Source organism: Drosophila mauritiana, chromosome 2R (genome assembly GCF_004382145.1).
Source record: "Drosophila mauritiana strain mau12 chromosome 2R, ASM438214v1, whole genome shotgun sequence".
Lineage (NCBI taxonomy): Eukaryota > Metazoa > Arthropoda > Insecta > Diptera > Drosophilidae > Drosophila > Drosophila mauritiana.
The window spans coordinates 15,026,048-15,053,939 of NC_046668.1; the positions used below are offsets into that span (position 1 = coordinate 15,026,048).

The window sequence follows — 27,892 nt, forward strand, 5'->3', positions numbered from 1 at the left end:
TCTGGCGTCTGCTGAACGAGATATATCTGCTGGTGCGTTCTTCGTGTTTATTTTTTCTCACGGCTGCCGCATCCTTGGGTTCGTGTGTGTTTGTTTATTTGTTTTCGTCGCGACGTGTCAAGTGGTAATGCAATTGGAATTGACTTGTGCGTTTCACCAATCGCCGCGGGGATGTGGCGTCACGGCCTGGACATTGTGCAGCCTTTAGTCTGACCCCTGACCTCCGGCTGGCCTACCTGCTGCCGCTGCGACTGCTGCTGCCGTTCGAGGTGGCTAGTCCGATCAGCCGGAAGATTTATGTTATGTGCGCTGTGCCGCAAGGGGAGATATTTTTAGCCGGCACTGCGACTGCTGCTTTTCGCTTGGGGTAGCTGCGAAAGTAATTAATGATTCTGCGGCTGAAGCTGCAATCTCTGAAGCAAAACGGAAGTTCGGAAAACGGAGCTCTGAAGATCACAGTGGGGCAAATCAGGCTATAATGGCACAAGTTAAAGCCGAAGGAGTATTTTTTTGTACAGGGTAATGACTTTCGATTTACATAGTTATTCATTTGTTAGAATAAAACAATCAGCTTCTCAGAAAGAAAGTAGTTCTTGCACTTATAGAAAAGGATTGCGACGCGATCAAAAAATAAACTTAGGAAAAAGTAGTGTACAATTGTTGCCCTCGTTTAATTCAAGGAATTTAATTGTTTTTAAGCTATGGAATTGTATGAATTTCGTAATTCATTGTATCTTCTGTGCGGTCTGTGGTCTTTTTTTCAAGTGCCTCGAGGGTTGCCACCGCACGCCGAAGTCCGAAGCCCTGGGCGGTCGACTGGAGGCGGCGGTGCAAGGAGCGCATGTCAAGTGTTTCGATAGCCCAACTGTCAACTGTCATGGGTTAACTGTCATCCATTAGGCTTGGACATTGTTTATGTTTGGCGGCGCCTGCGCGTTGGCGGGATAAACACGCGATGATGCAAACAAGTGGCTGTGGGCCACGTTGCGCTGGCCAGGATTAAGGTGGTCTGGGTAGCTGGTGGCCACCACCGTCGAGGCGGATCGATGGCCGTGAGACATGCGCAGAGGCTGCTGACTCGAAAAAGGACTCCTCCTCAGAGGTAGACACGAATATTTTGGCCAGAACGCTTCTGTGCCTCGTTCAAAACGGTTCATTTCTCGTCCAGCAAAACGCTTCTGCTTTCTGTGTGGGTGTGTGAGTGTGCGTGTTGGCCGAATGCCTGAGTAGAGAAAAATCTAATTATTGTTAACGGTCCTCAGCTTCAGCACAGCACTTTGTTTTTTGCGTTTAGAAATATTTACGGCCTGCGGCAAAGTCCAATTGCCCTTTTTTGGACAGAAACGTTTGTGTGACTGCAAGGACGAGTGATTGTGCTCGGTGTTGCTTCTGTTGCCTTGGTTGTGTCACCAATACATACACGCAAATAACACACAAGCACACATCATACACACACAAGCACACACACAGCGCAATCCTTGGAGAAAAGTGAAAGTGAGACGCCCCAGCGACCCGGAAATCGGACAGCTTGGTATTTTTCGCATTTGGCGCACAACTTGGCTGGGAAAAAAGTTAGTGGAAAACCCTCAGCTGCAAAAGTTTCAAACATTTTCCACACGTTAACCGAAATCCAATCAAATTTTACCCCCTCGCTCGACCTTCTCTTTTACTCTCTCTGATTTATGCGTGGCATTTTCGTATTCCCTTCTTACATTTTTTTTTTTTTGGCACACATTATACACAGCACAATTTTTTGGTATCCAAAAGCCCCGCGCCCTTCGTCTCTTTAACCTTCAGTTTCTGGCATGCTGTAAATTGTACTGTGAACACGAGAACTTTTCGTAATCCTTTATCCGTACAACTCTGTAAATATTTTTAAAAAGTGTCTTGGCAAGCGTTTCTTTATTCCATTTTTCTTAATTTACTCGATTTTGGAATTGCAGTCGAAATGATTTAATATTAAGCTAGCAAACGGATTTAACTAATCCGTTGCTAACAACAAAAACTGTATGTGTAAAATTCAACTTACAAAAAATTTCAAGAAGAGGTGCCAGAGAATCTGATTTCACCCTGCAACAGGTAAGTTGGCTATGTGGGTGAGTTGCACATATGAAAAGAAAACTTTACAAGTCATTTTATTTGATCGATATTTGTTAATGAGCGAACAGGTAAATTAATCTTTGCTTCGGGACAACTTTGACCCGAACAAAAGTTTTCCAATTTTCAATGCATGCTCTCCTCGCCGTTTCACGTAAAGTTTCCCCAAAGTATGCAGCAAATTTCTGCATTGTCTGGAGTCCGCCCACCACCCACAAACCACCGCCCACCACCCAACGCCCACGCAAGGCTGCTGCCACGCCCACTCGCTGTTCTTTGTTGTTGTTTTGTGCGTAGTTGATTGCGACAGGACCTTGTCTGCTGGCATTTGAGGTTGCCTTTTTACCTTTTTACCTTTAGCCCTTTCCTTTGCCATCCTCATGGTAATTGTAATTTAGTTGTGATTCAGCCATGTTCAAGGACACAATCTGTGACAGAGGCTGTGCGGTTTCTTTGCTCTTTGGATCAACGTGTTTTTTGCTTACCTCCAAAGGGGGAGGTGGCAAATATTGGCAGGCGCAGATGCGCGCCTGGGGGATGCCAGACTGTGTGTGGGGGCTTAAAGTTGAAGTGAATTACAATTTAATTACTGCCAGCTCTCAACGGCTCAGTGCTAAAAAATATTTATAGAAATTTCAATTACGCTTAGGATAGCTTATATCAATTCTTAAGACTTTTTAAAGATGCTTTAAAATAATTGTTAACTTAAAACAGAAGAACTCTGAATGAAGATTGCTCAATTAATTACTTTTTTGAAATATTTTCTTATATATATGTGTCTTAAAAGAGAAATACTAATTTACTACGAATATTTCGGCTCTGATATCTTTCAATTAGTTTTCTATCTAGTTAAAATTCAGAATGTTATACACAAAAAGGAAGTAGGAAAATAGGAAAAAGGTGCCGAGCCTTGCAATGCATGAAATATACTCCTTTAACCTTTTATTTATTTCAAAAATTAAAGAAGATTGTACTCCACAAACGAGATGAATAACATCGATAGATGCTTTCAATACCGTCATTATTTATAAATAACTACACATGATTGCAGTAAACCCAGATGCCCGAGGCATTGATTCTACCCGGCATGGCTGACGCAGAGCCGGACCTCTCGACGTTCGAGAACAAGACGGGGCTGGCGGAGGACATGAAGTTCCTGGCCTCCATGCCCGAGCTGTGTGACGTAACCTTCCTGGTGGGCGATACCCGCGAACCCGTCTGCGCCGTCAAGGTTTGTGCCATGTACTCCCCATTTTTTATTGTGTACCATCCTCTGGGTCCAGAAATCAGGTCACTGCGTAATCGACGTCCTGGCCGCCTAAATAATTGAGTCCTTTGTATAACGCAGGATGCGTTTCCTTTCATATTTTACTAGTGGCTACATAACATCACGCATTCAGCCGTGCAATAGCATTAAAATAGCAACATTCTTGTAGCGAAGTTTTTTAAAGTCTTTCATGTTTTAAGAAAATAGTAACTTATTCTTTTTTATTAGAAAACTATTATGTTAAATGAAAATGTATAGATCTTGTTACGAAAATATATAATATATGGCAATGGAGATGATTCTGAATATTGGTCTAATAGATTTCCCTCTATACAGGCTGTGTTGGCATCCCGATCCCGAGTGTTTGCCAAAATGCTCTATGCTGCCCCCTCGCCCCAGCGGAAGAGGGAAACCTCCACCAAGGAGAACAAGCTGCGCCTCTTCCTCAAACGCTCCTCGGAGCCCCTGCTCAATCTGCAGAATGCCGCACAACAGGTTCGTATTCGCAGATGTGTTCTATATTCATCCATAATCGATTACCCAGCGGGGGGATTACGTGCGTATGTATGTATGTATGTGATGTGTGTGGTGTGTGTGTGTGAGTGCCGGTGTGATTTTGCATTTTGCCGTGTGGGGTCTGCATCATTGGGGTTATTTTCGTAACCACCTTTTGAGTTCCCTTGAGTTCAATTCAGTTCGGTTCGGTATCATTATTTTCCGTATGGTTTTCATCCTCTTTTATGTGTAAATACGTCGTGAGCCAGCAAATGCCATTTAACTGATATCAATGTTCTCGTGCCTTTTCTGTTGTGACAACCACCATTCCTCATCGTACTCGTACTCGTCCTCGTTACCCCGCAACCCATATCCGTAATCATAGAGAACCGGTTATACCCAACAATTAGCTCCGATACCCGAGGTAACCAAGCATCAAATACTACCTCTGTGCGTGTATGTGTATCTGTAGTCGCTGTCGCTGTAACTCTAACTGTAACTGTGTGGGTGTCGTAATTGATGGATGTCCTTTTGATGTCCTTGCAGAGAGAAGCAGAGCAATGCAAACGTAGCAAAATAAATACAAGTAAACACTGCTGATGCTCTGAACGAAAAACAGTTGAATATCTTATGTAGAGCATTTCTTAAAAATATATCTGCAAGGATATTTAGAACTTCGGTCCTTCGAAGGTTGTGCTACGTTCGTATAAGAACTTTATGCATTTCCGTTGTAATTGGCTAAATGTAGATGTATTGCTGAGTGTGCATCTAATATTATTAATGTTTAAATAAAGGAATGTGATGCCCAGAATGATTGGGGTGGCTTAAAAACTAGTTGTGCTATTTTCTGACATTTTTCCCAACTAATCCTAGCTTCATTTCAAAGTAATTGTGCGCTGAACCTCTGTTGTTGAATCTATTTCTCCTATGCAAAACCTACAAATCGTTCTAAAACTTAACTTCGTTTAAAATACTATCTGACCTTTAAGCTTAAAAAACGAACTATCTGAAATAGTTAATCACAATTGGAATGGCTATGAGAAATTATGTACTTGCACCTGTTGTTGTTATGTTCTCCTCTAGCTGCTTCAACATTATCTTAGTTTTACCAATGCTGACATATTTTGAATTTAGCCCTCAGGTCAGCAGCATCAGACGCTAATTATTGAGGAGTTTGAGCCCGACGTGTTCCGTCAACTGATTGAGTATATTCACACGGGCTGTGTGACCCTCCAACCTCGCACTCTGCTGGGTAAATTTTAAAATGATATGTAATTGCATTTGGAATTTATAAGAGTGACTTTTTAAGGCGTCATGAATGCCGCTGATTACTACGGCCTCGAGGAACTGCGTCGTGCCTGTGCAGGATTTGTGCAGTGCTGCATCAATGTGGATACCGTATGCGCCCTGTTGGCCTCGGCCGAGCGTTACATTCAGTACAAGTGCACGAAGACCTTGGTTCAAAAGGTACTGGAGTTCGTGGATGAGCATGGAACCGAGGTACTGAACCTGGGCAGCTTCACGCTGCTGCCACAGCACGTGGTTCGCCTGATCCTGGCCAGGGAAGAGCTGCGGGCTGACGAATTCACCAAATTCCAAGCGGCACTAATGTGGAGCAAGAAGTATTATGATAACAATCCGGTAAGGGTTTTCGACCAAGGAGTTTTAAAGATATTTTTATTGACCTCTTTGCTTGCATCGCAGAACATCGACATTAAGGAGATCCTGGGCACTTTCTGCGAGTACATCCAGTTCCATAAGATACCGGCCAATGTGCTGATGCGGGAGATCCATCCGCTGAACCTCGTTCCGTATGCCATCATCATGAACGCGCTGGCTTACCAGGTGGGTTGCATTGTGCTTCTAGATTGCTTTGCGCTGCTTCCTTGGTGTTTAACTCAGTCACTCACGCCATCATCTGTCCATCTATCTGTCCGCCTGTCTTTCTCTCCGTCCATCCATCCAACCATCCGCCGCCACCCATGCGCTCCATTCCGTCCATCCATCCTGTTGTCCCCTTTATGTCTGATTCTACACATTGCAGGCAGACCCAGAAAGCATCGACCCCGGAAAGCTGTCTCCCAACTCTAGCCGAGTGAGGCGTGCGCGTCAGAACCAAGGTCGCTCGATGTCGGTCCAGAGCTCCCTAGATCCGTACGGATCGAACACCACCCTCAGTTCCAGCGGCAGCAGCGACCCGACGAGTGGACCGCACCACAGCAACTAACATAAGTTGAACGGCCCCTCCTCCTCCTCGTCGTCCCAGCAGCAACACCACCGCCACCGTCACCACCACCAGTCGCTGCCCAAGATCCGGAAAGCGAAGTCGCAGTCCTTCCGCACGCGACGCAGTCCCTCGGAGCGACGAAGTCCCAATAATGCACCCAATCTGACTCTGAATACCTCGTTGACCTCCGGAAATGGAGAGAAGAAGCGCAGCCCCCTGACGCCGAAGAGTCCGGTCATGCCAGTGCCGGAGTCCAAAAGTCCGGGCAGCAGTTCCCAGAAGACGCCCACATCGCTTTCGCGCCAGGGCACACTCCGGGCATCTAATCGCAGGAAGAATAGCGGACAGCTCTCCATATCGCTGGGCACCCAGGGCAGACGAAGTCCTGTGGGTCTCAACGATCGCAGTCCCCAAGGACGCCGGAGTCCGCTCTTCCCGAGCAGCGGATTGAGGTCACCGAACGATCCGCTGACTAGTCCCACAGTTAGAAGTCCAACTGGGGAGCCCCGAAGAAGTAGCCCCACATTCAGCGTGCACACACAGGAACGTCGATCGCCGTTGGGAGCAGTGGCTCCCACAGACTTCGGCTGCCAATTCGGAGTTCCGGGTACCCGAAGGAGTCCCACATCCACGGTTCACGTCCAAGACATGGCCACTGAACCAGAAGAAGCTGGTTTCGTCGGCCTCAAGCGGCCTTCGATAAGCCTCTTCACACCAATATATTTCGCCAGTGAGAAGCGTTCGCCCATGGGCCCGATACCCCCGATAACCGTATCCAATCCCGCCGAGACTTACAAGAGTGCGGAACGAGAACGGGAGGCGGCGGAGGCTGCTGCCCGGGAAAGGGAAAAGGAGAAGGAAAAGGAGGCAGCCCAGCCGCAGGAGAAGAAAAGCGTGATGCGTGAGATCCTGGCCTTTGTGAGGAAGCCCTCTAAGCATCTGAGCAGCCGAACCAACCGCTTTGCAAATGCCTTCACCCGAGCGGAATCCGGGTCCTCCGGTGGTCCTCTCATCCGGCAGAGCACCTTCTCAGCCAGTCCAGCGGCATCCTCTACGGCCGCCAAGAGCGCTGTCCAAAAGCAAATGTCCGAGGTGGGCTTTGAGCCGAAGATATCCCAGAAATTTACCCACTACGCCAAGATGTCCCTGCGGCTCAGGAGGTCGACGAAACGCGACGACGAGGAAAAGGAGAAGCAGAAGCAGAGTTCAGCTTCCGGATCCAAAAGACCCAGTGCTGACTTAAGTCAGACCAACGCGGATCAACAGGTAGGTGGATCGTCGGACGAACTGCCCTTCGAGCTGGCCAATGTCCACTTCGAGAAGGTAGGTGAGTCCTATATCAAGCATGAGAGGCTCCGCGAATTGCAAGAACCAGAGGTAGTAAAGGAAGAGGACACAGAAAAAGATGCGGAAGCGGAAACGGAGGTGGAACAAACCGATGCCGCCATGGCCCAGTTCGTGGAGGAGGTCACCAATTCCCTAAAAGTGGTGGCCCTCAACGGAGAAGGCGGAACAGTTGCAGGGCATCACTTCACACGACGATCGGAGAGCAGGGAACCCATAGAGCCGCGAATCAGCGAGGAACGGGAATCAGATTCCAACGACCTAATGATACCAGATGACATGCGCGCCGAGCTGGTAGAGATCTTGAAAGCCTATCCCCCAGAACCAGTTTATGTGAATCTGCAGGCACTGCGGCGGGAGACCGAAGATGCGGATCTGGCCATCGCCCAAGCTGAAGCCGCAGCTTTGGCGGCAGCCGAGCCCGCAAAGAAGCCGCTCCAGTGTCCTACCATTGAGTTTGAGCCGCCGTCGCGCCGCTCCTCCTTCGATCCGCCGCGTTCTCCTTTTTTGGAGCAGCTCCGCAGTCCCGGGGTGGACACGGAAACCGATCTCATAAACCTACAGCGTCTGGATTCGGGGGGCGACAGCTTCGAGCTGGTGGAAAGTAAGTGGAGCAAGTCCAGTCGGGGGGAGTCCAGTTTCGATTGCCCCTATTCGTCCAGAGATACCAGCTTTGACGTTTCCATTTCGCGGTATCAGTCCACTAGCTACGAGGATCAGACCTCCAGCTTTGAGATTGTAGATACCGATGAAAAAGGCCAGGGCAGACGAGCCGTTGATCTGAGGAAGAGCTCCATTGAGCTTGTGGATGCGGAGACCTTCCAAAGATCTGGCTCTTCCTGCGGAGGCCGCAAGTCCTCGCTGGAGACTCACTTTGACTACACACCCACCGAGGGCGGTGGTCGATCGCCCAGCCTTCCGTTTCCGGCGATGAGCAAGAAGCAGCGCACGGAGAATTTCCGCCAGCTGCACGTCTCCCAATTCAGTGCCTTCTCCCGGGCACGCAGTCCGCTGTCCCAGCAGACTTCCTCGAACTATAGCTCCAGGGATAGCTACGACTCCAGTGGGTCATATCCCCACGGCTATGGCTATCCCCCGGAACCCCAGAGAAGTCCATACGGGGATCCCAGTCGCAAACACTTTCCCCTGACTGTCCGGCAAAAAGGCGAGGAGGAGCGAGAGGTGCGCACCTTCCTCTGCACTGATCAGAGATGTGCCTCCATCTTCGAGCCGCGACCCAGTTCCGTGCTTACCCAGCAGCTGTCCACCGGGTCCATGTCCACCCCATCGGGCTATACAAACGGCACGCCCAGAGTTCCTGGTGCTGCTCCGGTCGGACCAGTTCCCCTGCCCCACCCCAGCGCTCCGCTATCCTCCTGCGGCTTCTCCAGCGGCAGTGAATTCGAGCCACCTTCACCGAGACGAGCAGCCAGCGCCTCGCCCAAGCACACCTTCACATTCCGCATCGTGATGAAGAAGGTGGACAGCTCGCCGGAGGCATTGTGCCCGGAAAGGCATCGCTCGAGGATTATAGATCGTTACAGGAGGCGCGACAGTCGCCGGAAGCGCATCCATGATGCGGGAAAGAGCTTCTAGGGGACAGGGGGAAATATTTATGGCAATAGTGGAAACCAGTGATGGGGCTAGTACTTAGATAGAAAACAATGCCAAAAGAGTGGCGTATACTTAGTAAAAAGTAATGTGCTGGAAATATATGGCATATAAATCTAATTTAATTAACTGATCAAATTAATTCTCAAACTCAACAATAACTGCCCTTTACATACTGATGTCTTAGTACGTTATTTCAAAAATACTTAATGTTTGTACCATAACGAGAATATCTCAAATTAAATCAAATGCTGTAAATTTAAAGCCGAATTGCCCTATAACGATAAAACATTACCTATTTTAATGTTCCATATGCATAAAATAGTCCTGATTAAGAAACATAGTAAATCAATATCAAGTACCTGTAATTGCATATATGTATTTTCTGAAGTAATAATCACAGCAGTATATGAATACAATATGACATGCCAGGTAATATTATAAACAGAATTTCTATAAAATATATGTGTATAATATTTTTTGTTTAGTTAGTCCATCGCCTCCCATCACTGGTACCAAAACAAAGCAAACCTCATAAACACTGGCGGCAATCTATTGATATCTGTACGATACGCATATATTTTTGACAATCTCGGTGTTGAATCTTTGTGGATCCCAATCGCAATCTCTTAGGCTTAAGGGTGTCACCGAACAGAGGGCGTTTGGTAATCAAACTTTATAAAATGGTTCTGGTTTTTAGGCCGTTTCAAAAGCTCTACCAAAGGCGCTCGCTTCGGGCCACCGAAGTTGATTAATCCAGTTCCCGTAACTTCGGGTGTTTGGTATGACTTATGATCTCTGCTGATTTGTGAAGCAACCCTCGTTCGAACCGTGGTTGCAAACTAATCGCTTGCCTAGGCAGCTAATGAAATACAGATGAAGTCAAAATGTATATTCTAAATCATTAACAAACTTATGCGCAACAATAATTCCTCCCACGATTTACCTGACTACTATTTAAACAACAATAGATCAAAAGTTTATATGTATACATGTGCATAAGAGCTCACACTTTGATGTTGTAATTAATGTGGAAACCGAAATCAGAAAGCGATAATGTTCTAAGTATTTGTGCATTTTTACGTGGTTCCTGTTATATAGCTATAATTATATGCGTTAGCAAACGCGAGTATTACAAATTTTTGATGGCATAATATAATCAATATACATTGTATGATTCTAAATAACCTAAGATGATGATTAAAATCTAAATGTAACCGAACTGCGCTGCTATTGCAAAAGGTGAGACAAGATTTTCTAGTTAGCTCCTAAGACTAAGATCAAAGCAAAATTATGCGCATCTGGGTGTGCGCACAAGTTTGTATATTAAAGCTGGACTTGGGGCCGTACTTAAATCTTAAAATTTAGGAAAAGCATTTGCTTTTGTGCCGCGCAAAGAGTGGAAAAATTGTATTACTAAATTAATTAATAATTATTGTTAAACTTTGAGCAACATTTTTGGACTCTGTGTTTGTTAGTCAAATAGTGTAACCCTGAGTAAAGCAAGCCTAAATTTAAGCCGAGTATCTAAAGAATCATAGTTTACAAAGTATACACAGATGTATGTTATATTCTAAGTGGAGTAAGAAACGTTTTAGCGCGATACTCCTAAGAAGCAAGATATCAGCATTTTACAGGTAATTACGCTTCATAAGCATTTAATTCCAATCAAATGGTAACTAATCGTACCGATAACCACACATCAATTGCCACCAGCCGACATCTTGGATCTGGGAGAGTCATCGATCCAGAACTACACACTCGTAACACTCGTAATCGGAATGCCAGTAGAAACGTTGCTATTTTGATTTGTAGTTGCTTGTTTTGAAACTAACCAAACAGTCGCTGACCAAATCGCTTACCAATTACATATTTTCGATCGATTTTCCATTGCGCCTCTGAATGCTTGTGAGAGGTGGTGGTCGCCAATGGAGCCAATTGTAGCGATTCGGATTCGATTCCGGCCAGAACACCCAACTACAATTTCACAATGCCAACTTCTTCTATTTGCAGAGCGGGCTTACGTTCACAGTGTGCCAGCTGGATCGGATGTGGATGTAGGCCCAATTGGCCCAGCTTATATACTGAATACTACATATGTATATATATTTAGTATTCCCATTTCCGGGTGTTTATTCAGAGGATGTCGTTGTCGTGGCATTTGTTAGACTAAGTCCAATTAAAATCGAATCGAATCGAATCGCGTTAAATACCTTACTTTGCATTTTTATTGCTATTGTTACCGCTCACAAACATACTCGAATAGTTAGAGCTAATACCTCCAAACATTATGTGCGTTCGTTTTTATTGTAATTTGAGACAAAAATAAAGCCCAGATTTCTGTGTTACCTTTACTTAAACTTTGGCATCCACATGCAGGGCCAGTACACCGTCAAAGTCATCGGATCCGATGTGGATATAGCCATAACCATTATCGTTCACAGTGACCGATTTGCCGGTGCAGGATCCGTCGATCAGGCTGCCGGAAATCACATCGCAGTAGGTTCCGGCGGGCAGGCAGGTGTTCAGATCCTGCGACAGATCGTAAAGGTTGTTGTTGAACGCCAGGAAGCCCTTGTTGCCGCGACAGAAGGAGATCTGGTTGTCTCCATTGTCCCACCAACCGGTGATCTCCGTATCCCGCACGGCGTTCTTGAAACCCACCATCGCGTAGATCTGACGCCAACGGTGCTCGCAAATCCAGCCGTTCACACAGGCTCCATCCTCATCGAACTCGGGCGAAATAATCCTCTCCTGCGCATCCTGCGGCGGCGGGGTATCGTGGTCATCGAAGGCGAACGAGCTCATCACCCGACTGATGCCGTAGGGATAGGCCAAATGGAAGGCGGTTGCCATCTTGTACTGCCTGGGCGACTTGTAGTTCAGCACGGCACCCGCATCTCTCTGGTTATCGTGGTTGTCCACAAAGGTCAAGGCCTGACCCGAGGGCAAGAATCCCCAACCCGTGCCCCAGCTCTGCAGCCACTTCAGTGCGTTGTTGCCACGGAAGGCGTTGCCAATCTCCTCGGAGAATCGGAACTCGGTGACGGCACCCAGATCCTTGTACTCATCACGAGACACGGTTTCGTGACCGTGATCAATTACCTCCTGGAAGATGAAGGGGCGGGAGTTGTGGGGAAATCCGTGATCGATGTTCAGGTTGCTCAGGCTGCTGTAGATGTACTGTGGAAAAAAAACACCATTAGCTCATAGTTCCACACCGGAAAAAGTCCCAACTCACCTCTAGATCCTCCGATGCCATGTGCTTGGCGGCATCCACCCGGAAACCAGCAACACCCAGTTCAATGAGGTGATCCAGGAACTCAATTAGCTTGCTTCTCACCCAGTCGCTGCTCTGGTCGAGATCCTTGAGGCCAACCAGTTCGCACTGTTGCACCTGGAAGCGATCGTTCCAGTCGGTAATCTCGCAGGTGGGATGGAAGTCCTGAGCGGTGTATGGAACTCCTGGGAAAGATTTCTTCCTGGGTTCCGCCTCTGTTCCGGCAGTGCCCACAGCCACACCGTCAAAATCTCCGGACATGTGATTCAACAGCACATCCACATAGATACGAACACCCACATCGTTGCAACGACGCACCATGTCACCGAATTCCTCCTCGTTACCAGACCGAGTGGTCAGCTTGTACGAGATGGGTTGGTATCGCTCCCACCATGGACGACCCGCCGCTATGATGTTCTCATTAACGGGGCTCACTTGCACGCCGGCGAATCCTCGGGGTCCCAGAAAACTCTCACACTCCTGGGCAATGTCCGACCACTTCCACTCGAACAAGTGGACGATGGTGTTGCGATTGCCCCACCAATGGGGATTGTGCTGGGCCAGCGAAAGGCTGCCCGCCAAGCAAAGCGTCAGGGTCAAAGCGAACTTGAACATGACCGTATATACTGTGAGTAATCTTCCCAGCAATTTCTCCTTTTATACCCCACGGACAATCTTATCGCGGATTTGCTTCGCTTGGGTCCAATTTACGACCAGCAGATGGTCGCCCCCAGATTGGGGCAGATTTACAATGGCCATCGGCTGACCTATGGCAATATGCGATAGTAGGATAGATATTTGCAACTCGCTGGTATCTTGGCTTTTCCAAAAGATCATGATTGGATTAGTTGGTAGTTAGGATACTCTACCAGGCTGCTTCATTACCATATATGTAATATTTATTGTTAGGCTAAGTTTTAATCATACTATATGAGGATTCAAAGGAAAATTCTTCAAGGCCATAGAATAAAAGTGTGTGTAATTTAGTAAATTTAATAGATTTAAGAAACACCCTTCCTATCGATGATTTTTAAGAGTATTACAAAGTTCATTCGGACCTCATATTCAGTTTGAAATCGATTTTATTGCTCTAATTTATGGCAATATTTTTTTTTGCATTCGCCCATCGTGCTGATTACGATTTGTGAATTATGAAAACAGATTTCTGCTGTTTACTGTGAGTGTCATTAGCTTTGGGCCACGCGAACTTCGGCTTCTTGCGAAGCATCTGACTGCGAGTTTCGCATTCCATTTTGTAGTTCTTGCGTAGAATTACTGAAAAATAGTAGATAATTTCCACCACCGAGAGCATGCTCATGCCCACAAAAAGACTGAAGGCGCTGCCTAGATTAGCTGGAAATTGACATTTTTAATACAAATTGATAAAGGAGTATTTTGATCAACTTACACACCAAAGTAACCATATTGGAAAGCAAGTCACGTCGCAATCGGCGGTAGCTAAACGAATTGATAAGAACATGCAATACACCATCGTTTTTGGCTAAGCCCGAACTGAAATAAAAAGTTGTTAATAAAAAGCTGAACCAGCATTTCTTTTACAATATTTACTAGAACTTATCGGCCACCGGCATGTTCAGTTCCAGGGGAAAATTGGATATCTGTACGTTGTAATCAATGTGTTCACAGGTAAGCGGACAGTAGCACTGGGTACTTTTCTTCCTTGTAATTATATTAGCTGAAAGCAAGTTATTAAAATCGCTACATTTTGAGCAAATCAATAACCCACCGAAATTATCCACCAGACAGGGTATATCTCTAAAAGTACAAATTCGATCGCTAGTGCGATTAAAGGCAAAAAAGTACGTGTGACAACCGCAGAACTTGACCATATTCGTTACTCTACAATTTAGCTCGCAGTTAGGGTATACGTAATCGGAAAAGTAACGCATGGGAAACTCATTTTGGAAAACGCAATTTCTCTCCTCGATGGTTAAAGCTTTCACAGCAGAAGAGCAAAAGGTTTCTTGAGGTCTAACTGCAGCAAATGTCTCCGAATTGAAGGCAATAAATTTAGCTGCAGAATGGGCACTGGGAAAGGCATCTGCTTCCTGGATCAATAGTTTTACGCCATATGAATACGATTGCAATGGATCGTAGCTGTCGTCTTTATACCGCAAAACCACTGACAGCCCATATCTAAGTCCACCTATTGCTCGTTGGGCAGTAAAGTTCAAACTGTTTAAAGGGAAAACTTTAGAACTCTTTCAATGATTTAGTTAGATCATTACCCACCCTTTTTGTCTCAAATTGAATGAACAGCAATGGCCAAAAAACGTCTTGGATAGCTGAAATATCTTGGAACAATCCATTATTTCACCATTAAACCTACAGCGATACAGAATTTCGTCACAATTCCAGCGTAAGTGTTCTACAAATTCTGGAATTGTGAGATTATTCAGGAACAGAAGGGCTTCCATTTGCTCGATGTCCTCCGCCGAATAGCGTTCATCATCTAGCATAAAACCGTAGAAAATGTGAAGTTTGCGTAGAATGCCCCTTAAGTCGGCTCCTTGCGGAAGTCGCCTGGCGGAATAAATCAAGTGGCACATCCTTGTACAGACCTTTAAATAATATCCACTTACATAGTGTTCAGAAAGGCCTCAGATTTTTGCATGTTGAAGAGTGCATCTGGACAAATTGTGACAGGTGGAAAGTAGAGTCTATTAACCGGCGTGTGATCACTTTCCACATTCATACGCGTCGGACTGCTGCGGTAGTCCATGTAGAAGGTGTGCGCCATAACAACAGCACAAATGAACATCACCAGCGATATCAAGAGCCACACCAGATGCACAATCTTATTCGTATCCTCATCGCGGGTGTATTTCAATCCATGGATACTGCTGGTGGCACAGAAGTCGCTCCAAGTGCGTCGCAGGGAGCCCACAAAGGGGGTTACTTTCAGATCCACTTGCTCCGGCTTCAGCTCCTCATGGTGACCCATTGTAACTGCTAACTAAATCCTTCTGCCTCGTAGCAGGCATTTAAGTACCTGATAGACGAGATGGCTTCACTTGATATCCTGACAACTGCTTATTATTTACGAATTAACCATCAAGGGTGAAAGAGTAACCAATGTTGTTAAGAAAGCTTATTGTTGGCTTTAAGAGAATACAGCAATGCTTCTTTAAGCTGAAAAATATAAGTTTTGAAGCTTAATATATTCCCATTAATAAATGCTTAGGTGTTTTTTGTTTCTTAAACTAGTAGTTTTTAATGGTTTTCATACATTTGGTTGTTTGCTTAACAATGTTCGCTTGAGCGGATCATTTAATTTCAAAACAAATCAGTGAGAGAAGTAAACTCTTTCGCTATCACAATAAGATAAGAAAACTACACATTTGCAATGGTAGACCTCGATTTACCTAACTAAAGTTGACGTTTTGTGCTCGACTTGGTGTGGGTTCGGTTTCAGTTCCCAATTTATTTACAATTGGAAGATTAGTGTCTTTTTAGCGGTGTTTATGCAGATGTAGGAATAAATCAAAGGCTAACTATCAATATTAACAACTTTTGGCTTATCAAATAATTAGACTAAAACAAGGACTAAGCTACGCATATCGTATAGTGTACGGATTAATGGTTAATGACGCACGACTACGGCTAATACTACTTCCATTTGGAGTCCTAGGAACTCGAGATGGCCGCTGGTGCCGTGCTGCCGTTGCTCAGCCTTGCTGGGGAGGTGGTGACGGTCGTCTGGAGGGCCGGCTTCTGCTCATCGTCCTCGGGATTGTCCCAGTACTGACGCTCACCGGATCCGAAGATGTTGTAGAAGGTACCGCAGATGATGTACACAAAGGCAGCGATGAAGAACACGATCTGCCACTGACCCATCATGGGCTGAAATGGAAATAAGTCGTTATAGTATCTGTTTTCCAACTCAAATAGATTTCCGAACTCACCTTGCTGGGATCAGAAATGAGGTGGCCCGCAGCAATGGGCGCCAAAAGACCAGCCAAATTGGCTGAGCAGTTCGTGATCGACATTAGGAAGCCGGCGAAACGCGGTGTGAGGTCCAAGTGGTTGATCTTGAAGCCGGAGTAGATACCTCCATTAAGACCCACTCCGATGGTGAGGATAGCCAGCGTCAGTGCTCTGTCGCAGCCCGTGTAGGAGGCGGCGATCAGGGCGACTCCTGGTCCATACTGGCCAATACTGTTGATCAGCTTCCTGGTGGCCGTGTGCGAGAATCTCTTCGAGCTAATCATCCAATCGGCGACCACCGAAATGAACATGGAGAAGAGCCACATGGCCAGGTAGGGCAGGGAGCTCAGCAGACCGTTCGACTTCAGGGAGAAGCGGAGCACCTGCTTCATGTAGGTGGGCAGCTCGGTCATCAGAGTCTCATAGCCGTAGTTGTGACCCATGTGGGCGAACAGAATGGCGTAGAAGGGCAGCGACTTGATGATGGCCTTGAAGGGAATGGGAGGGCTCTAAAAAGTAAGAATACCAAATTATAATTTCCGCCTAAAATTGTTAATTATTTCCAAATCCCACCTTAACAACATCAGTTCCCCAGAGGGAATCGTTAATGTACTTCTTCTCGCGCTCATCAATAGAGGGATGCGAAGAGGGATCCTCGTGCACGAAGATCAGGAAGGCGATGGACCAGACGGTTCCCACAACTCCAAAGACGTAGAAGATCGATGGCCAGCCGCCATCGAATCCGTATTCAGCCAGCAGGCCAGAAAGTGGCATCGAGATGATGGTTCCAAACTGAGCACCCGCATACACGGCGGCACCCATTCGTGATCTCTCGTTGGGCGGGATCCATTTGGCCAACATGGCGTGGGTGCAGGGCACGATGGGACCCTCACCCAGACCTTGGATGAAACGCACTGCACACAGACCCCAAACACCTCCACCGCGGGCAGCCACCGGTACCAGGAAGGCAAACACGGAGTTGATCAACATGCCGTAGCCGAGGAAGCGCATGGAACCGTACTTCTTGGCCAAGATGCCAAAGGGAATCTGTGTGATGACATAGCCGTAGAAGAAGGACGACAGGATGTAGCCCTGCAGAGCTGAGCTCCAGGGAAATTCCCCATCCTGGGAGTCATCCTGAAATTGCGAATTGAGAAGAATTCATCAGCATAAATTGAGTTTTCTTATTGTATAAAACCAACTTACAATGGGAATATCCCGATCTCCGCACTCATCGTCGTACTCCTCTGCCTCTCCAGACTTGATGGCCGTGTGGTTCACCATGGCCACAATGGCCACCGACATGTTGGTGCGCATCACATAGGCATTGGCCATGCCTAGGAAAAGCATAAAGGTCACAAAGTACCGGGTGGCAAAGCATCCTAGAAAAAGCCAAGAAAATCGAGAGCATTAGCAAAGGTACTACCAAAATATTCCTCTCAGAGAGTATGGCAAACTAAAATATTTCACTAAATCTGTAAATGCGTCAGAAAAAGCCAAAAGATATAATTTATCTGCGCCAAGCGGATGTCTTGTCGACAACTATTAATGCTAGCTAACCAATTATATGTTTCGGAAATGCAGAAATAAACCAAATATATCGCGGCTAAAAGCGAGATATGAAGATATAATCTTGTCTGCGGTTTGCTCAGCTCCAAGGTTCGTTGGTCGGAGATAAGATTCTCGGATTCTAGGTTTGCTAAGTGAATCATAGATAGAAGATATCGGGCCCTACAAATGTTTTTCTAGTTGCTTATTATTTTAAAAGTGATTACTTATCGCATTACAATAACTGAGAATCAACTGATTTCTTCTTAAATTTCACAATCAACTTTTTCAATTGAGAGTTCTACTCTCCTTATTTGATTCTATTGCCCAAGAGTCAATTTCGTGATCGCGTTTTGTAACTACGACGAAAGCAATTGTTTACATTTGGCTCGGTAAGTGTCATTTGTCAAACGTGAATTGCCGCAATTCCAGCAATTTTCACGGCCACTTGGGACACGTGAGCTTACCTAGAATTCCTAATTTTGAGTACAGTTGCGCTTACTTTCTAGGATTTGGTTTAATTAAGGGGTGACGCATAGAAAGTTCAAGGCTGGTAAGCGATCAGAAATAGTTGAGCCAATTTACTTTCAAAACCAATGAACTTTGCCCACCTGTAGCCAATTGAAAAAAGTGAATGATAAGCAATTTGTGTTCAATAACCCGGTGGATTCATTGGAATTCAGTTCCACATAAATTTGGAAATAAACAATTGTCCGAATCCGCAAATATGCTGATTCAAATTTGAATTTAAAAATATTTTTATTCGCTTGCTGTGTACTTTTGCTCACGCAGCACTAAATCGAACAGTCTGCTCGCTTTTCCCCCGATTTCCCCACATATTTCCACCAACGTCTCGTGTTGCACAATTGCCGAGTTTGCTTAAGTTGGCAGCTATCTGGCGATGAGGAGAAGCACGTGCATATCACGCGAAATGAGCACAAGGGGAAGAAAACCGGTCTAAATAGCAAAATTATCCCACTAATATAACGCATACGCAGCGTGGTCGCAAAGGAAAGCGACGAAATGGTGGAGAAAACAATTATATGCAACTAATTGGAAAAAGGACCAACTTGTGCTGGCTTATCCTTTTAGATTTCGGTCTTACTCTGCGGCTGTTGCTCCAGAGATTCGTGGAGATTCCTCTGGTTCCACACCAAAACATGGCCATCGCGATGCCGATGATTCAGACTGCTGCGTCGGAAGGGCATAGTGTTCGATTGTGGCCTTAACTTAAGCAAATTATCTAAATTTTATCTAGCACACGTTTCACTCGAGTTCAAGACTTTTTGCGCACACGCTTAAACCATTTCATTGTCTATCTGTCGACTTGGCCGGCTGAAGACCGTAACATATCGCGCGCTGGGAAAACTCAAAGGGTTCGCTTGAGGAAAAACTGGCGACAATTTATCGCTGTGTTCTGCCACCGACGTTGAACGGTCAACTGAGTGGGTACTTTTTGCAACCGCCAGCTGCTTTCAGCTTTTTCCTACTGAGCGCCAACTGTTGCGCCGCCTTCATTTATAAACTGCGGCCACGGCTGTGGGTATATCGCATATGAGTGTATCTGCGGCTATTGGGTTCGGATTCGGATATAGAACGACTGAGGTGCGGTGCGGTGCGGTACTATACTGCGCCGGCGTTGCTCTCTCCGCCGCCGTTGGGTGATTACATCAGTTTTAGTGTTCAGATTTCGACTAATTAAGTGAGACGATGGAAAATTCTCCCCTTGCACCATGCATCATTTTCGGACCCGGCGATTGATGTCAATTGATAGAGTGAACTTTTCAGTCGCTGCTAAGTCAAAGAGATTGGTCGAACCACCTCTCGATATAGTATATATGTCTAATTATATCGGATGGACGTAAGCATGCCACACATTCACATCTCGTGACTTTCGGCACATGGAAGGCGAAGTACACGCGCTGTCTAAAATATGCACAGCTAAGTGATTATGGTAACATCGCGAGTATCCGCTGCGGACTTTGAAAGATTGTCAAATAATTTTGGTATCTTATATGGAAGGGGTGTTGTTGGGCTACTGGGCTTCATACTATCATTAAGATAATCTCTACCCTAACCATACCCAACAAACGAAAATGGGACAGACACATGTCTGTGTAGCTAGACTAGGGATGAAGTCATACAAATGCGACGACACTAAGTGGAGGCGAACCCACTAGGTGCACACCATACATATATATTCTGAGTAGTTACTGGTCACGCCAAAATATATACCCTATTTTAATCACTTTGACATGTTGTTGCTAACTTTGACAAAATCCTAAAATGTGAACAAAACCCTTTGGAATTTTGTTCATTGTTTTGGATTAATAATCGCTGATAATCGTAAAGCGAAACCAAAGTTAAAACTGTACAAATAGCTACAGTCACGCTTGAATCGCACAAGTGATTGTTTATATATGTGTTGGAGCCCGCTCTGAAAATTGCCGCCGGCTGAGAAAAACACGTGTTTGTCGCCTGCCTTCGCTCGCAAGTTCCAATTACCCAACGATATGATCGCAACGACGTCTGAATGATCTACATATCGAAATTGGATATCGCTTTGGATTTTAAAAACGAAATGTTATGAAGGCAAGCTCATTCTATTATTATCATGGATATGTGCAAATATATAAAATATTATTTTATTTAGTTTGATCCTTTTTTAGCGTTCATGGCTCCTTGACCACATCCAGATTTTCGCAAACCCCTGCTCTATAAAATTTATTTCTTTTGTGTTAATTGCGGTTTGCCGCCATTGAGCGTGTCTGTCGAGCTCTCGTGACAATGAAGAGAAACCATTGACACTGTCTGTTTTGATGTGTGCCATATTCTAATTATTTAAGTGTATGTAGGGTGTATTTTTGGCAAATCCCCTAATGGAATACTTTATGGCTAGGCTGCGGTACAGTTGTGCGCGGCCAAAGCAATTAAGTGATTTTTCATTTTGTCTGCCAACTATTCCCATTCGCTTCCGTCTTCCGAATGGAATGAAAGCAATTCGTATTTATATTTATTAATTATTCATGGGTATTTGAAAGAGTTAACTATTTTACATACTCTCTACATGAGCTCTACAAGCTTCCATTACATTTTCATTGCATGCTTTTGGGGTGAGCTTTGCTGCGTAACGTCACACAGTTACGTAGTTACGTAAGCAACTTCAAATACGACTTTTACTGGGATTTCAATGGAAGATCGGCTTTCTTCTCCCATTAAGTTGCAAATAAACAATTGTATAGGAAGATTCTGGGGAATTCTGGATGTACTTAAACCCCCGATATGCTATTGCGAGACAGAATAATAAAGTACAATTGGCATTAGCTTGGCTTTCAAGTCAATTTGAACATAAACAACGAGTGCTTGTCGTTTGAGAGTTCGTTCCTGGTATCGGGTATCTTGAAAGGTGCAAAAGAGTAGCGCAAATATTTGCGGCCATTAAAGAGGCAGCATTGTTTTCCAGAAGGTCGCAGTCAGTCGGAGATTATTTGCCCAACTTTATTAGATACTTTATCAGATTGTTCGAATTCAGCTAGTCACAACTGTGGCATTGGGCTAATCGTTCTGTAATTTCTATTTCAATTTCCCCTTTGCAGGTAGGTCAGTAGATAGCACTCTCTGAATGAATGTCTCGGCTATTTTCGTGGTAAGTGTAATCTATAAAAATAGTAACATGCACGCCAAGAGATGAGATGAGTAATTTGCATGCCACTCACTGTCGCAAGAAAAAAAATATAAAAAATAAGCTACTATTCCGCGAAAAAGTTGCTAAAGTCACGATCTTACAAAAGTAAGGAATTTCAACTGTCCAAATTGAAAAGTTTATAGTGTTTGCCATCTCACTTGCTCGCATTAAAATTTCAACCTACTTTGTAAAGCAATTTTTCAATTTAGCAAGCCGCACTGAGATGGGTCGCAAATCGGATTACGCCAGTACCGCCCGAGACGTCAACGCCAACAATAAATACTATATAGTATGTTCTATATAGTAGATATATCCCATGGAAATATAGAGCGGATATGGTGCTCCAGTCGAGCGCATCGCTTATTTCGTACTCTGCCTCCCTATTGTTAAATTACTGGGGGTTTTTTTTTGAGCCACCCACCTCCACATACGATTCCAAACTGCGGGGGCGTTTCCTGGGAAATTGAATAGATAATGTATTCACTGTTCCATCCAATTAACCGATGGCATGTAGCAAGATGACAAAACCAGAGGGCCACCAATTCAAGTGTCAATATCAGGGCCAAAAGCCAAACAACTCGCTGAAAAAACTCGGCAATCTGCCAGACCGAAAATCGCCCCATTTTCGCAATTCTCGACACGAAAAGCTAACATTGCTCTGCAATCGCTAATGAAAGTAAAAAGTGAAAAGATCTCGTCGGAATCCCAAGGCGAGAGTGCTTTTCCCCAACTAACCTTAACCGCGAATTTTGGGCTAGAGATTCGAGTTTTGACTTCTTGCCTTGCAGAGTTCATTTGCACAGTTATACACGTACTGTATTTGGAATTTGTTGCGATTTATGGCTTTGTTTTTTCGGCCAGTTTGTTTTTGCCGGTAACCAGTTTTGGTTGCTTGAAACGGCGCTACTTGGCCACGAAAAAGGTAAAGCGGGAACTCAAACAAATTGTGTCAAGTGCTGAGCAGATGATGACTTCTGTGCAAGATATAATAAGGAAGCACTTAAAGCGTAAACAAAACACTTGTTCTATCCGAAAATGGAGTTCTTGACCTAACTGATTAAACAAATACAACTTAGCTTAACTATAATATCTGTTGAAGAAGGAGATCAGTAGGGGAAAGCTAGTTTGGGAAATAGAAAGGCAGTTGATAAACCAACATGACCTGAAACTGCTGAATTGATATAATTCCTGTTAATTCACATATAATACAAAATATGATTGTTTGTCACAATAAATTTTCCCTTGCTAAGTTCGAATTAATTGTGAATTTGGCTCACGCATTGGCGACTTTTGTCACTAATGGATTTTATTTTTCTCCTCATTTTCGTTGCATAACAAATAACTTCCGTTTAGCGGCAACCTTCTCATCCATTTTCGGGCGGATTTCGCTTATTTAAATCAAGTGGATCCCCAGTGAAGCAATGAGAAGCCCATTCAATCGACTTGAAACGTACTTTCTGAGTTTAACGATTGCAAAATAGGCGGGCGAGAACGTGTGTTCGCGTTTTTTTGTTCAGTTTCTGTTCTGCTAATTTGCTTAGTATTTCGAGCAACTGATAAATATAAATTATATGGCTCAGCACTCGGCTGAGTGAATTGTCATTTGCAATAAATGGGGCAATTACCCGGCAACTGAAATCATAGACTGGGTGGTGTGCATCATATGGAAAACAGCCGCAGCAAGTCAATTACTTGAAGAAAGGAAAGGTGAGACGTAAATGCATATAGCTGGGATCACCGATCATTATTGTGGGATCAGCATTAATTATGTGGTTTCTGAAGGTGCATTATTTCCTAAGACTACCTATATTCTACTTTCAATATAAATCTAAGAAATGTTTTGTATGATTCTTTTAAAAATAGCAAAGAGCTTGAACTGTTTATTCTATATAGATTTAAAAGAAAAATATTAAATATATAGTAAGAAATATATCTTTACTGCATAGTATTTATTTATATATTAGCCCTTCTATTTATGATGTTTTTGTCATTTGCCCTATCAAAACCTTAATAATTGGCGAGCAAAGAACGCAATTGCAAATGCAATTTATCTCGGCCATAAGTGTAATGACAATTGTGATATATCACGGCTATAATTAGTAAATATGACACCTTTTCACTGTGCTATCTGGCGCACTCCCACACATTTCTCCTGTTTCATATGATGCCCTCTTGCGGAAACTCACCCAATGCCGGCTTCTCCAGATCCTTCTCCGTGCTCCCGCAAATCGCCTCCTTCGACGCTGACATCTTGAGAATTGTTTTATTGGGCGGGCTTTGTGGCTTTGTGGCTTTAAGGGCCTTTTGTTAGGGTTAAACACAGAGTGTTAAAACAAATTGATTACGACGCTGAACGACGTTTAAATATCACAATACTGCATGTACAATGCAGGAAAATAAACTTTGTCGGTGGTGTAATTGCATGTAAGTGTTTGCAGTTGAACTGTTGTGTTTGTGCAAGATGTCCGGGAATTTTCCCCCACCGGTGGATATCGTATATGCTATTTGCACGACTATCTTATGCTATATCTTCAGAGACTTTCTTCTGGTTTCTTCGGATTTCTTCACTCGCGATCTGCTGCCGCCGGCAGCTTGAATAGTTCTGATTGACAGACAGCGGGTAGCGGACCTTTAAATAAGCCCCGATTCAGGTTCGGACCGTCTGCTGTCTGAGTTCTGCTATTTGCACGATTTATTCGCCGTTTTTGCCCGGCTTGTTGACACTCGGCTCTTCTCTTCGGGGCTACGGATGGGGGCGGGCGGACCCTTGGCGCTTCTCCAGCAGGTTCCTCACTCTTCTGGCGATCGGATAGCAGATAGCAGATAGCAGATCACTGATCACAGCTCGCAGATCGGCAGATCAAGTTGTTAATCTGAAAGCAGAGAGCGGTAAACAAATTAGTTTGATAAATTTAGCAGGCTATCGGCTTCAATTGGTTAGGCAAACGCTAAGTGTCGCCGAATGCGAAAAAGTCCACCGTCATTCCGTCGCGATTGGCATTTGATATCGAGATCTCACGAGTCCGTCTCCCTACGCACGTTTTCCCAGTTAACAACGACCGGCGATCAAATATTTGACACCGTGATTTGACGAATACCATATTGTATATATCTATACCCAGATCAGAGATCCGATCCAAGTGGGGTACAGTTTGCCAACCGATTTCTTAGCCAGTTCTGCGAGCAGACCTTGGCTGCTTTTTTCATGTGTCGCATGTGCAAGGCTAGCTTAATATTTGCATTTATATCGCACACTCGCAATGTAATTAACCTTACGACTCTACTTATCTCGCTCGAAGCCTATCCACTCACATATTGACAATTTCGGCTCCCTGATGATGTAATGTGTTTGTTGATTTTACGCTTGTTGTTTTGGTTTCTTGGCAAAACTACCAGAAATCAAGACAATGTTTCCCTTTTCACGAAACTGGTTACGTTGTTTTGCGCGGCGAAATTCCAAGTATTTTGATCATAACAGGGCTTTGATTCTACATGTAGTTAAATTTAAAAAGCCGAACTTCATATAACAAATAACACAGTTGCGCACTCGAATGCCTTTTGTGTGAGCCGAATTTCAATTGTTGTTCGAATTGTTTGCACGTCAGAGCAGTCCCAAAAAAAACGTTTTTGGAAAGTTTCATAAGCTGTTGACTGGGCAACCTGTTGATTTGTTTGCGCAGATTTCTTAGAAATTAAGCCCACACAAAGCCTTAATTGGGCTGTTTTGAATGTCAAAGTCGGGCAAACAAAAAAGTGACTATAAACCATGTCAAGTGGGCACCTCACTAATCACAGTAGAAATTCTTTATTTCTTAGTAAATATAAGATCGTGCTATTAAATAAATGAATATAAATTTTATCACTTAGCTCGCTTTATTTAAATATAATGGCTTCAAATATGCACATCCTATTTGCATTACTGCCTAACATTTTTATCACATTTAATATTCAATGCATTGTCTTCCAAATGAGGCTATTTATATGCCTTAATTTATATATTTATAAGCCGGTGATTGGAAATGAAAACGTGATCTCTATGATTACTCAATAAGATCACCCAATAAAGTAGCGCAAATCTCGAGTTTCCTCTGCCGTATTTCTGTCTCAAATATTGATCAATTTAAACAATTAGCAATCTGTCATTTGGGTAAACATTTGGTCTACCAGGCTTAGACGAAGTGATTTTGCATTTTCAGTCTGCTAAACAACCGCAGTTAGTCGGAATCAGTTGAAAGCGATGGTTGTCCTACTCCTAACTATTTTGTACACCCCGATGTCATATAACTTAAATAAATTCAATTCGACAAATACTAGTTATGTTGAATTTATGATAGTTATAAAAACCCCCTAAGGGTCTAGGGATCTCTAAAGTTCTATAAATAATGTAATAAATGAACATAGCAAGTTATTATGGCTAATTGTTGATTGCGCCGCAACTGTAAGTTGTCTGTAGTTTACAACTGCATTTGCCTGGCATTAAAAGTGCATTAGTAAATAATAGTAAAAACCCAAAAAATTTATAGAGGGCCACAAAACCATATTTAATGCACTGGAGGGGCCAACAAAAATTTATGAATCTAATCGCTATCGCTAACGCCTCTTAATCGGATTGAAGAGGTACTACCAATTCGCAGATTGTCGGAAATTTCGGCAAGATAAGTGGGCTAACAGTGGTAGAGAAGCTGCCAAAGTTCGTTTCGGCCAATAGAATACTTCTGTCGCAAAACCCAATGATCATAAATTCCCAGTCTGATAGATTTATTGCCAAATATCCCTTCGATCTCTTCTCCGAATCCACCGAATAGGTTGCCATGAGGAGCGCCAGTTGTCGTAAATCAAATTCGCTTATCTAAGCGTTCCCGTTGAGTGGGGGACCTCTCATAGATTGCACGGCAATACGAACTCCGGACTCGAAACCAGATACTTCCTCTCGGCTAAAGAAAACACGTGCTAATTACACTTCATTCACCCTTTTTTCGGCTGACTGGGAGATGCCGCCATAAAGGAGGCCAAGACGTCTGATATCAGATTGCCTTAATTATGTCATAATTGGGCAGTATCGCTGGCTCATAAAGCAGCTTTCGTCACTTATACGAGGGATCCGTGACAAGGCAGTGGCAAATTTTCCACCCGTGCTTCAGTTTCTACGACCGTAGATTGGCATTTTAATGGGAATGGGCTTCTCTTAATTTATGTTAATGTTATACGCTAGTTGTGCCAATTGTTGGCAACATTTCCACACCATTTCCAGTTCGAAATCAATTTTCATTTTTCACTGGCAGCCGCATGCAGTGTTTGCATTCAGCTTTTCAAGTTCAAGTTCAGGCCCGAGATTCAACCTCAACTCACATTCGATGCGGCCGAGTGGCTGTACACTCAGCGAAATTGTATACTGTGTGTTACAAGCTATTTTCGGGGTAAAACTTGTCTATGCTAGACCCAATAATCACTTATGTCTAAAATTTCAATTGAGATATCAAAACTGCTGACTAGAAAGTGCGTTAATCGATTAAGTGCCGTTTTGTAACAGTGTAGTGGCTATTATCAGATTCTTCACATTGTTTTCGCTATTCTAGAGCGATGGGAAACTGTTGGGATCCGTGGACTAGTGGGTCTCAAGGGGTATGTCTCTTGGCCAGGCTTATCTGCTTATCGGCGCGCATTTTTGCACTTGAGTTGGCCATTGAATTGGTATTGGGATTCGAAATGAAAGTAAATAGGTGTTGTAATCTCATTAATCACCCAACCACTTGTCTGCGTGGAAGTGAATGTTACGGTTACACAAAAAGCAATGCTTAATATGTGATCGTAAATCATTCGATTAAATCGAGTTCCTCGACAATAAAGAGCTGATCTCTTATTCTGTTTACTTAACTCGTATTCAGTTGCCTTTGTTTAATTTTTTCGCGAAAACATATTTTTTTTATTTTTGTGGATTTAATTGCAAGTGCGGTTTTAAGCAGAAACTCACTCACCTCACACACACACGCGCAACCGAACAGAAGAAACAACTTTTCAAAAATACAAATCAGCTGTTTTGAGTTCTGCTCACTTGAAAAGGCTATTCGCACTCGTTCATTTCTTACAGTGATGCGAATTAACTGCAGATCAGCGATTTTGCGGACAAAAACAAAGGGGACGAAATGCGTGAAACTGACTGCACAACGGAATTCTATCAACTTAAAGTCTATATTTACCACTCACATTCATGGACTGCCGTCGCAATTTGACGTGTTAGCTGAGTTTTCCACGCACTGCCAGCCGATGGAAAGCTTTTCACTGGAGTTTTTCACTCGCTCTTTTCGCCACGAGCGTTGGCACTGTAATGACTTACTACCTCGGCTAATTGAATGTTTTTATAATTCTGTTTCTGTTTCAGTTTCAGTTTTT

General features: G+C 44.1%; 4 protein-coding genes across 10 annotated transcripts; 1 reads left to right on the plus strand and 3 right to left on the minus strand.

The window, feature by feature from the left end:
* The first annotated feature begins 3 nt into the window (after nucleotides 1–3).
* LOC117136967 (serine-enriched protein) lies at nucleotides 4–11,395 on the plus strand. Of its 6 annotated transcripts, XM_033298136.1 has the most exons (10): nucleotides 1,105–1,571; nucleotides 1,944–2,079; nucleotides 3,149–3,328; nucleotides 3,701–3,859; nucleotides 4,245–4,283; nucleotides 4,994–5,111; nucleotides 5,169–5,500; nucleotides 5,564–5,704; nucleotides 5,904–5,954; nucleotides 6,129–11,395. In XM_033298136.1, exons 3-10 carry the CDS (start codon nucleotides 3,158–3,160, stop codon nucleotides 9,024–9,026), a joined length of 3,909 nt encoding a protein of 1,302 aa, XP_033154027.1. In that variant the 5' UTR covers nucleotides 1,105–1,571; nucleotides 1,944–2,079; nucleotides 3,149–3,157; the 3' UTR covers nucleotides 9,027–11,395. The 6 variants fall into 6 exon arrangements, with proteins under 6 accessions (XP_033154024.1, XP_033154027.1, XP_033154023.1 ...); XM_033298131.1 differs by having other exon boundaries at nucleotides 1,119–1,193; nucleotides 5,904–6,178; XM_033298133.1 differs by lacking the exons at nucleotides 1,105–1,571; nucleotides 1,944–2,079 and adding an exon at nucleotides 4–32 and having other exon boundaries at nucleotides 5,904–6,178.
* LOC117136966 (alpha-amylase-related protein) lies at nucleotides 11,361–12,936 on the minus strand. The gene is made up of 2 exons (XM_033298130.1): nucleotides 12,283–12,936; nucleotides 11,361–12,224 (listed from the first exon to the last, which is right to left on the minus strand). Exons 1-2 carry the CDS (start codon nucleotides 12,934–12,936, stop codon nucleotides 11,397–11,399), a joined length of 1,482 nt encoding a protein of 493 aa, XP_033154021.1. The 3' UTR covers nucleotides 11,361–11,396.
* A 520-nt stretch (nucleotides 12,937–13,456) lies between these two features.
* On the minus strand, nucleotides 13,457–15,286 carry LOC117137790 (sodium channel protein Nach). Its single transcript, XM_033299446.1, has 6 exons — nucleotides 14,925–15,286; nucleotides 14,575–14,865; nucleotides 14,069–14,517; nucleotides 13,891–14,017; nucleotides 13,730–13,833; nucleotides 13,457–13,674 (listed from the first exon to the last, which is right to left on the minus strand). Exons 1-6 carry the CDS (start codon nucleotides 15,284–15,286, stop codon nucleotides 13,457–13,459), a joined length of 1,551 nt encoding a protein of 516 aa, XP_033155337.1.
* A 450-nt stretch (nucleotides 15,287–15,736) lies between these two features.
* LOC117137445 (putative inorganic phosphate cotransporter) lies at nucleotides 15,737–27,827 on the minus strand. Of its 2 annotated transcripts, XM_033298884.1 has the most exons (6): nucleotides 27,707–27,827; nucleotides 23,689–24,375; nucleotides 17,476–17,651; nucleotides 16,843–17,406; nucleotides 16,248–16,778; nucleotides 15,737–16,185 (listed from the first exon to the last, which is right to left on the minus strand). In XM_033298884.1, the coding sequence occupies exons 2-6, from the start codon at nucleotides 23,750–23,752 to the stop codon at nucleotides 15,970–15,972; spliced, it is 1,551 nt and encodes a 516-aa protein (XP_033154775.1). In that variant the 5' UTR covers nucleotides 23,753–24,375; nucleotides 27,707–27,827; the 3' UTR covers nucleotides 15,737–15,969. The 2 variants fall into 2 exon arrangements, with proteins under 2 accessions (XP_033154775.1, XP_033154774.1); XM_033298883.1 differs by lacking the exons at nucleotides 23,689–24,375; nucleotides 27,707–27,827 and adding an exon at nucleotides 18,923–19,297.
* Nucleotides 27,828–27,892: the final 65 nt, after the last annotated feature.